The sequence below is a fragment of the Xenopus laevis genome, chromosome 4L (genome assembly GCF_017654675.1).
Source record: "Xenopus laevis strain J_2021 chromosome 4L, Xenopus_laevis_v10.1, whole genome shotgun sequence".
Lineage (NCBI taxonomy): Eukaryota > Metazoa > Chordata > Amphibia > Anura > Pipidae > Xenopus > Xenopus laevis.
In genome coordinates this window covers 136849900-136861288 of record NC_054377.1, presented here as the reverse complement: position 1 = coordinate 136861288, position 11389 = coordinate 136849900, and the positions used below count along the sequence as shown (strand labels likewise).

At 39.5% G+C, this 11389-nt stretch overlaps 1 protein-coding gene across 1 annotated transcript in view; it reads left to right on the top strand.

The window, feature by feature from the left end:
- Positions 1-451: 451 nt before the first annotated feature.
- The window catches only part of prkar2a.L (protein kinase, cAMP-dependent, regulatory subunit type II alpha L homeolog), a 49128-nt gene continuing 38190 nt past the window's right edge, over positions 452-11389 (top strand). Inside the window, exon 1 of the mRNA XM_018259088.2 lies at positions 452-1165. Coding sequence (XP_018114577.1) covers positions 901-1165 — 265 coding nt within the window. The 5' untranslated portion in view covers positions 452-900. The remainder of the gene's footprint in view (positions 1166-11389) is intronic.

Below are 11389 nucleotides of genomic sequence, written 5' to 3'. Positions count from 1 at the left end.
GGTGCAATTGAATCTCTCATTGTACCACAGGCAAGACATTTACTTCCTCTAAAATGAATAAAGCCGTGATGCATTCTGGGAGCTTACAGGTGAGCTTATACTTCAACTCCCACAAGTCACAGGAAGACTTTCCTTCAATAACACCTGAAGGTCCCCAGATCAGAAATCCCTGCATTCATTTCAGTTGCACTTCAACCAAACCCTGCTGAGCTTTTACTGTTTCTTCCCACCATTTAAGAAGTGAGCGGCTCCACAACCGAGCATTCTTATCTTATCTGCACATTCACAAATCTTATTGGCTGCGCAGCACTCCTAAGCCAAGGCCAGGCATTAAATGACGCAGGGAGGGCGGGAACAACTTCGCCAGCCGCTGTCAGTGAGTGGGTGGGGTTAAGTGAGTGATATGTAAATTGCCCGGCTTTTTTCGGAAGGATGACAGCTCAATTTCCCGAAGATTTATAATAAGCTTCAAGCCTGGAGCGCGGCGACGAAGAAGCTCAGGTAACATTGCAGGTTTACAGAGCTGCGTGCTTTCACCGGGTAGTACATTTGCGGAAGAGGACGATGCATTGACGTCAGAAAGTTGTCCCTCCCTCAGCCAATGCTCTGCCCCGTCTTTCCCGCCTCCTGCTGCGCGCGCGCGTACCCGGCCTACTCGCGGCTCTTAGGGATCAGTGCGCGCTGCGCTCTTGCCGGTTTTTGGCTGTGTGAGGGCATATTCTGAGCCGCGTCAACTCCTCAGCGCCCGCTCGTTTGTCGGGGGGAGGGAGGGGGGACTGTGATCGGAGGAACCATCCGGGAGATAGAGAGGGGGGACAGCACCCGCTGGCCTGTTTGGTGACTCGGGTAAGGCGTGAATAAAAGCGAAACGGGGCTACCAACCCCCCCAAACCGGGGACGATGAGCATCGAGATTCCTCCCGGCCTGACGGACTTACTTCAGGGTTATACAGTGGAGGTGCTGCGCCAGAAGCCGCCTGACCTGGTGGAGTTTGCCATACAGTATTTCACTCGGCTCAAGGAGAAGGAACTACAGGATGGCGCAGGGGCCGGCGCTCTACGGCCTCACGTCCGGGTGGTCAACTTTGACGGGGAACCCATGCAGACCGAGTCCAACGGCGACGAAGAGGAGGACGATGAAGATGACGACGACTCCGATTTTGAACGTAAGAGGCAGGGCTGGAGGGGCCCCTGGTAGTTCAGGAAGGTTGGGGCCCCTCTACTTGAGGGAGGGGAAATGACATAAATCAGATATTTATCCCCAGATTGTTGATGTGCAGCTCCCAGTCTTGCTTTACTGCTGTAGGCAATGGGCAGTTTAATAGGAACTAGAGGGGCTGCAGGTGGCACAGCCTTCATATTTATCATAGGCCACCACAACCACTGGTCTTATGAGAAGTTGTCACCAAATGTAACTGTGTCTGAAATGCCTGGTTTCCTCTACAAGCAACGAAACTCAAGTTGCTTCTCTCCCAGACCACTTGAGTCAGCTGATGTTGTTTCAGGAGTCCGACCCAGCAGTGCAGAGAATGTAAACAACCAGTGCATACAAAAGTATTTACTGACCACTTTAAAGGAGACATTTAGTGTAAAAAATAAGAATGTAATTGCACTATATTCCTTTAGCTATAGAAGAATTCTGCTTAAAAAAGTAGTGTTTCAGGCTGATTTATTGAATATTTCTGCAAAAACCCTAATAATCCCTCCTCTTCCACTTCCTGCTCCCTGAATTCCCAGGCTGTGCAGTCTCAGCACTGTAGGAAAGGAACCAATCAGCAGCTAGCTGGACTTGATAGGGAACTGAAGCCTGTCTGTATGTGTGACTGCAGGGCTGCGATTGGCTGTCCCCCTCCTACTGTGCTTCTGGCAGGGACCTTTAGGACACGCCCACCCCTCAGGGACCAGAGAACATCTATAGGGAGCTCCAATAAAAAGGCTATTTTTAAAGATAATATTAATTTTTAGCACCATGTAAAAGCAACACCATATATTACTCATAGTTGCCTAGAAAATTAGGGTTTTTTCATTTATCCTATATGTCTCCTTTAAATCAATTTCCAGTATTAATCTATATTGGTAAGGCACTTAGAGTTGCATTTTTTTTGTGACTAGTATTTTTTTTCTTCTGCATGGTCCCACCTCCAAGGCGCCCCTATGATGTGAAGTCAGATGCACTTCCTGCCTTGGCAGTGGGCTGAGCAATGGAAGTGCTGACTGCTTATTTCTGTGGAGAGGTGTCTTTGCTTTAGGGCTACTTATGATCTGATGGAGTGATTATCCAACAACTGCTGCAGAATCGCCCTTTGGCTCTAATTTAGCGGTTCCTGTTTTTTTAAAATGACCAATTCAGAGAGCCTTTAAATTGAAGAACTATAACTTAACATAGAATTAGTGTAGACACGTTGCACATTATATTTCAGGCTTCTATACCAGCCCAAGGCAACCACAGCCCTTTAGCAGGGAAGATCTTTGTCTCTAAAGACAGTAGCGCCTCATCTTCTTTTCTGCTGATCCCCTGTACATGCTCTGTGCTGCTGTCACTTACTGAGCTTAGGGATCCACTCACAATATACTGTTGTTTATATTGTAACACTATGCCAGATACTCCTAACAAAACCAGTGCAATTAGCGCCAGAATTTAATAATCAGCCCTGTAGCATCAGTTTATGTGACAGATGAATTTCATTTTCTGCTTGACCCCTAAGCTTAACTTCTCAGCAGCTGCTTAGAGCCCATTGAGCATGTGAGTGTCACTGACTCTTCAATAAAATAACTGCTATAGAGACGCATTTGCACAGTAAGTTCATTATATAAAAATAAGCAATTCTAGCCATATTCATATTTTTGTTGTCTGTTCTCACGTCATATCCTTTATCTCTAATTAGTGTGCCCTCTATGTATGTCCAATAAGGTGCTAATGCCCTGTAAAAAAAAAACTTGTCTATTACTTACAAATGGTGACAAGCACCAATCTCTAGGTTGGGAGGACACACCATGTCTTTTGTGGACAAAGTTTGATGTCATTTTGAAAGCTGCTGGGCATGCACATCTTTTGAGGCCTCCATTAATGGAAAAGTACACTACACCAGTATAAGTGATGTTCCTACTAGCCAGGGTTATAGTTGCTTTTTTTGTGATACCTGCTAGTTATCCCTTCTGCTCATTCTGCCATAAACATTGCATTCATTTGTCTAATGTTTATTTGAAAGGCTTCCTTTACAATTTCCTGATTTATCTCTCTCTTCAAATGATTGATTTAAAGGGGTGCTTCACATTTGTTAACTTTTAGTGTGTTATAGAATGGCCAATTCTAAGCAACTTTTCTAAGAACCCCTTTTTTTTGAGTTGTGCTCAAAATAATACCAGGTTAAATTGATACGTTTTGCAACACTCTTCATCTTATTTATACAGTGTAATTCTGGTACAGGTATGGGACCTGTTATCCAGGATGTTCAGGACCTGAGGTTTTCCGGATAACAGATCTTTCCTTAATTTGGATCTTAATACATTAAATCTACTAGAAAATCATGTAAACATTAAATAAACCCAATTGACTGGTTTTTGCTTACAATAATGATTAATTATATATTAGCTGGGATCAAGTACAAGCTACTGTTTTATTATTACAGAGAAAAAGGAAACCAAGATATAATTAATGCTTATTGGAAACAAAACCAGTCTATTGGGTTTATTTAATGTTTACATGATTTTCTAGTAGATTTAAGGTATGGAGATCCAAATTACCAAAAGATCTGTTATACGGAAAACCCCAAGTCCCGAGCATTCTGGATCACAGGTCCCATACCTGTATACTGTGAATAAATATGTAAGATAGACTTTAAAAGCACAAATACAAATAAATTCTCTACATCAGTCAACTTTCTGTTTGAGCCATCCACTAAACTTCAGAGCTGGAGAGAGGCAGAATAGAAAGATGGGTAAAATATTAATAAAGTATTATGCAGCCCCAACTTATTCCACAGTGCTGTACAATAGAAGGGTGAATACATGAAACATGCAAATTAGGGATGCACCGAATCCAGGGTTCGGGATTCAGCCAGGATTTGGCCTTTTTCAGCAGGATTCGGATTCAGCCAAATCCTTCTGCCTGGCCAATCCAAATTTGCATATGCAAATTAGGGGAGGGAAATCGAGCGACTTTTTGTCACAAAACAAGGAAGTAAAAAAAATGTTCCCTTCCCAACCGCAAATTAGGATTCGGTTCGGTATTCAGCCGAATCTTTTTTGAAGGTTTCAGGGGTTCGCCCGAATCCAAAATAGTGGATTCTGGGCATCCCTAATGCAAATACTTATGGGCACAAGAGATAATTAGGGCTTGCTCATGAGAGTTAACGAGGAACTGAATTCCATATTTTAGTTTAACATCCCAGTAATGTTCATAGGTTTGCTCAATGCTTTTCTCAGCTTTACGAGCACCTGAAGAACGTACTGCTGGTAAAAGTTTTGTCCTTAGCGATACAAGCCCTTAACCAATTGTTTTTGAAATTGTCTCAAGCCGTGCAAGAAGGCTTATTTATCCTATAAGCATTTTTGTTCCTGTCACACAACATTTACTTTAATTTAAGTAATTGCTCCAGTAGTTTAATTGAATTGATGCTTGTACTTCCATACATGCCTTATCTGGGCTATTGGTTTCATGGCCCACCAGCTGTTGAGTGGTATGTTTGCTACTCGCAGCAGCTGGAAGTTTGCAAGCTTGACATTCTAGTCTTACACTGAATACTTCCTCTGCTCATCGGAAACTCGCTAGCTAGGGAAATATGTGGCCTCTCTTTTCTTACACCTCTAGCCTGGCCCTATGAGTATTTGAGAAAAGTCTTGCGTGTAAGCATGTTATGGTAGGTTAGGCTGCTAACATGAGATTATATCACAAAAGGTTACAGTCTTTAGCAACTAACATGCTGACAATTACAGGTATTGGATCCGTTATCCAGAAACTCGTTATCCAGAAATTACAGAGGTCGTCTCCAATAGACTCCATTTTATCCAAATAATCCAAATTTTTAAAAAATGATTTCCTTTTTTCCCCTGTAATAACAAAACAGTTGCTTGTACTTGATCACAACTAAGATATAATTAATCCTTATTGGAAGCAAAACCTACCTATTGGGTTTATTTAATGTTTACATGATTTTCTAGTAGACTTAAGGTATGAAGATCCAAATTATGGAAAGATCTGTTATCTGGAAACCCCAGGTCCAGAGCATTCTGGATAACCGGTCCCATACCTGTACCGGTATTGGATCCGTTATCCGGAAACCCGATATCCAGAAAGCCCTGAATTACGGAATAGCCTTCACCCACAGACTCCATTATAATGAAATAATCCACATTTTTAAAAATTTCTTTTTTCTCTGTAATAATAAAACAGGAGCTTGTACTTGATCAAAACTAAGATATAATTAATCCTTATTGGAAGCAAAACCAGCCTATTGGGATTATTTAATGTTTACATGATTTTCTGTCGACTTAAGGTATGAAGATCCAAATTACGGAAAGATCCGTTATCTCGAAAACCCCGGGCCCCGATCATTCTGGATAACCGATCCCATACCTGTACAGGTATTGGATCCGTTATCCAGAAACCCAATATCATGGAATAGCCGTCTCCTATAGACTCCATTATAATGAAATAATCCACATTTTTAAAAACAGAGGAATCCGAATTGCAATTGGAGTTGGAGGTACCATAAACGTAAAGGATTTATGTACCGACTCCACAGCCCTGCAGGACTTTTCTATCTTAAATTTTGTTAATTGTGTCAGCGACATGCACATGCTCAGTGCGCTTTAAGGAGCTAAACTTAGGGGTCGTCAAAAATCATCAAGCAGAAAACAAAGTTTGCCTGTCATATAAGCCGATTCTACAGGCTAACTATTACATTCTGATGCTTATTGTGTTGTCCGAGTTGATTTGACGTTAATATGTTTTAATACATCACATATTGTTTGGACGGTAGGCTCTCAAAGAGAGATCCTCAAGGCAGTGATAGTAAACAGTATTTATTGAAGTACAAGTATCGATTACAGCCTTACGCGTTTCATGTTCTCACAACTGTCTCACAGAGCCTATTGTGAGAACACGAAACGCGTGGGGCTGTAATCCGTACGTATACTTCAATAAATACTTTTTTTTTTTTTACTACAACTGCCTGGAGGATCGCTGTTTGAGCGCCTACCCTACAAACAATATGGGGATGTATTAAAACATATTTAAACTTAATGTCAAATCAACTTGGATACACTACCAATATTTTGCATTTGTAGCACTTCTTTGGGAGGCTTTTTTTTATTTTATTTTTTTAATATATGGTGTGAAACTGGTGTCTAGACCACTGCATGGCAGTATTATACTAGATGTACCAGAATTATACTAGATGTACCAGATCTAGCAGGTTGCAGCTCTCTCCTATCTTCAGATCCTGATCTGGATGATGGCAGTGGTGAGTCTTTTAACTCAAAACCCCTCACCCATGTTCTCAGTACTAACGTAAATAGATTTTAGCACAGCACTCTAAATTGTAAACTTGAAAAAACCTTATATGGCAAACCATGGTGCAAAGATACTTGTGTTCTGGTGACTCGTTAAATGTCTGCTAACAAAGATTCTGAGTTTTGAGGTTGGCTTCCAGGATGCACCTGGTGTTTACTGACAAGACACTGTGTGACAAGGTTTAAAGGCAGCAGCAGTGAAAGAGTTAAAAGATATTGTATTATAGTATCAAACTGAAATGAGCCACATTTTAAATTTTGGCTTATGTAGTTTAACTTCGATTTTGGATTAGAATTACCAAAGGATGTGGTTTATATTTTTGAGCTTTGGCAGTGATAAAATGCGTTGTATATTGTATACTTAACTTTCAATCAACATGGAAAATATATTCAGATATTAAAGGAACAATAACAACAAAAAAATCAGTGTTTTAAAGAAATTACCATATAATATACTGTTGGCATACACTGGTAAAAGCTGTGTGCTTGCTTCAGAAAGACTACTATAATTTATATAAATAAGCTGCTGTGTAACCATGGGGACAACCATTCAAGCTGGAAAAAAGGAGAAAAAGAACGGCTATATAGCACATAACAGGTAGGCCCTATCCAATGCAATGGTGCTTTACCTGTTTTCTGCTATGTAACCTGTGCCTTTTCTAATTTTTCCAGCTTGAATGGCTGCTCGTTTATATAAACTATAGTAGTCTTTCTAAATCAAACACACCAGTTTTACCAGTGCAGGGCAACAGTACTTTATATAGTGAATAAAGTTCACCGTCTTGTAACTTATAAGGATATTATAAGTTACCGAGGAGTTTCATGACCATAGAAAAACATGAGGCGAAGGCTGAGTGTTTTTATACAGGTCATGGAACTCCAAGGTAACTTCTAATATCCTCATATTTTGCTACTGGGGGTACTTTATTATAAATTATAAATGTCTTGTGTAGATATGACATCACTACTCGCCGTTTATAACTGATGACATCAGTACTCACCGTTTATAACAATATAATTTACAAGATATTCATGGCTTTTGTGTATTGTATGTATAATTATGTGGATACATTTTCAGTTTTTAGTGTTACTGTTCCTTTAAAAACAGAGGAATCGGAGTTGCAATTGGAGTTGGAGGGACCATAAACTAAACAGTTGGTGGAGCTAAGCTTAGGGGTCGTAGAAAATCATCAAGCAGAAAACAAAGTTTGCCTGTCATATAAGCTGATTCTACAGGGCTGATTATTACATTCTGATACTTATTGTGTTGTTTCTGACCTGCCATGCACTAATAATCTGAATTATTTACTAATTAACCTTATATTGTAACATATTGTATATATTCAGTATATTGTGCATCTGTCCCTAAACTCAGTAAGTGACAGCAGCACAGTGAATCAGCAGAAAAGAAGATAGGGAGCTACTGGGGCATCTTTGGAGGCACAGATCTTTACTGCTAAAGGGCTGTGGTTGCCTTGGGCTGGTACAGAAGCCTGAAACATAATGTAAAACATATATATGCCCAATTTCTTTAAGCTTTAATGGGCCAGTAATTGGCCTTGCTTTCATCAAGCTTTTTTATTTATTTAAGCAGAATAAAGCCTTAAAGGGGTTGTTCACCATCCAAACACTTTCAGTTCAGTTGTTTTCAGAAATAAAGACTTTTTTTTTTTAAAATACCTTCCATTATTTATTTATTTTTTACTGTTTTTCCAAAATCTAAGGTAAAAGTTGAATGTTCGTGTCTCTGGTGTGTCTGGCCCCTCAGTAATTCAGGCGCAGACTCTAAACTTACAATTTTGCAACATTTATTTGATACATTTCTCAGCAGTATCTCTGGAGTATTGGCAACTATTGTATCAAGTCGAACAGCTGCCTGTAATGAAACCCAGAGATTCTGCTCAGCAGGGACAAAGATAAGACATGTATCAACTAAATGTATCAATTTAGAACAGTTTACAGGGTCAGCGACCCCTCTCCCAGAGCTGCTTTAGAAGGTGAAAAATGACACTTTACACTTCAATATTAGAAAAACGGTGACACATAGAAAGTAATTGGAAAAAGTGGTTATTTCTGGTGATCTATCTGAAAACAACTAGTTGTTTGAAGGTGAACAGCCCAAGTCTTGCAACAAAATACCTTTTACCGCACTAATTCATGACACATTGTGGGAGTATTAAGGTTTTACTTTAACACTTTGTGAAATGTCACTAATGTAGAAGTGGCTTCAGTTCAATGCTATAAAGAATAGACTATTCTTCTTTTTGTGAAATTAGAATAGAAGAGGTATGAATCCTGTCTAGCAGCACTTACTCATGTTTTAGCAATACACAATATGAATGCCAAATACAACCGCTAAATGGATAGGTTGGGCTACCTGCAGTAATGTAGCTTAAGAAATTGAAATGTAAGTCGGGACTCATTATCAGGAAACCCGTTATCCAGAGAGCTCCGAATTACGGAAAGACCATCTCCCATAGACTCCCATTTTATCCAAATAATCCAAATTTTTTAAAAAATGTTTTTCTTTTTCTCTGTAATAATTAAGAAGCACCTTGTACTTAAACCAGTAAAATCCTTATTGGAAGCACAGCCAGCCTATTGGGTTTATTTACTGTTTACATTATTTCCTTGTAGACTTAAGGTATGAAGATACAAATTACGGAAAGATCCATTTTCCCTCAAACATCAGGACCCGAGCATTCTGGATAACCGGTCCCATACCTGTATTAACCCAAAAGAAGGGCATGAAATATGTGTCTAAAAATTCCACTTTGCTTAGTAGGAACAAAAAGTCCATGCTATTGTGATATACTTAGAACCATTTTTATTTTACAGTAGCTGGACTAATTTACATTAATCTTTTCTCTATTTTAAAGGAACAGTTCAGTATAAAAATAAAAACGGTGTAAATAGACAGGCTGTGCAAAATAAAAAATGTTAATATAGTAAGTTAGGCAAAAATGTAATGTATAAAGGCTGGAGTGACTGGATGTTTAACATAATAGCCAGAACACTACTTCCTGCTTTGCAGCTCTCTAACTCTGAGTTAGTTAGCGACTTGAAGGGGGCCACATGGGACATAACTGTTCAGTGAGTCTGCCATTGATCCTCAGCATTCAGCTCAGATTCAAATGCAACAGGTATTACCGATGTGTACCCCCCTCAAGTCACTGATTGGTTACTGCCTGGTAACCAGTCGGTGGAAAGCAAGAGAGCTGAAAAGCAGGAAGTAGTGTTCTGGCTATTATGTTAGACATCCAGTCACTCCAGCCTTTATACATTACATTTTTGCCTAACTAACTATATTAGAAACATTATTTATTTTGCACAGCCTGTCTATTTACCCAGTTTTTATTTAAATACTGAGCAATTCCTTTAATGCTTAAAACTCTTAAATATTTTACCATGATCACATTTTCCATCTTTTCCTTATCTGTCCCTTTGTATTCTGCAAACAATGATGATCCTTTCTTGGTATAGATATTTACAGATATTTCTAAGTATAATTGCAACGGTGGCTTTTTAGTGGAGCAGAAAAAAACGAGATGGTATAACGTGCTTTGTCTTGAGCATATAAAAGTGGTTTATACACCCTTCCACTGTTTTACAACTGTAGAGCCTGGTCATAAAAACAGTTGGCAATAGAAGTAAGTTTTGGTATATTGCACCTTGGATGGTTAGATTACGATTGGTTTTTAATAGTTTCAAGAACAGGTTGATATAGTGAATTCTCTTTCTGAAGCAAACACAGCAGTTTTACCAGTGCAAGGCAACACTACGTTATATTGTCATGCCTTTCAAACACTTTGTAGTCTTGACAACATAATGTAGCACAAAGTAATTTTGCATGTGCTGATACTAACTGTCAAAAAAGTGATGCATTGGGTGTTTTTGCAATGAAGGAAGACATGCAGGCGTGCCAGAATTTGGATTGGTGTTTTTCTGGTTGTGCCTCTTATTTATGTAAACATTCGTATACACAGAAGTAAAGAAAGTCCTTGTGTTTACTAAGCCATCACTGTTGTTGTTATTATTGGAGATAGTCTGCGGCTTCCCACAAGCAAATGAAAGTATTTAAAGGGAATTATACATCTGAACTGTGCAGGTGACTTTCAAAATATATTTCTTATAATAACCCAAATATAAAGGAACAGGAAAGTCAAATTCTCAGGGAGTAACCTCCAGTGTATCTAATCGCTAACCTGGGTCTGGCGCTTCTCCTCTACTGAGAAAAAAATATACTGGCTTGTGGTATTTTCCATTTCAGCAATCTTGTCTCTTTGCAAACTCATTACAGACCATTTTATGATGTATCGTTAGTTGACATTGCTCTTGGAGGGCAGACCAAACTATTGAGAGGACACATTTAAAACAATGGGGATAGAAGCTTTAATGGGGCAGGACTTCAAACTTGTCACAGGGGGTCACCATCTTGGAAAGTGTCTGTGACACTCACATGCTCAGTGGGCTCTGAGCAGCTGTTGAGAAGCTAATCTTAGGGCTCGTCACTAATTATCCAGCAGAAAATGAGGTTGGCCTGTAATATAAGCTGATGCTGCAGGGCTGATTATTAAATTCTGATGCTAATTGCACTGGTTTCTGTGCTGCCATGTAGTCGATTATCTGTATTAATTACTAATCAGCCTTATATTGTGACATTTCTATTCTATGTGTACTGTATATTGTGAGTGGGTCCCTAAGCTCAGTAAGCGAAGGCAGCACAGAGCATGTGCAGTGAATCAGCAGAAAAGAAGATGGGGAGCTACTGGGGCATCTTTGGAGACACAGATCTTTACTACTAAAGGGTTGTGGTTTTCTTGGGTGGTACAGAAGCCCAAAACACAATGTACAACATTTCTAACCTGTTTCATTAC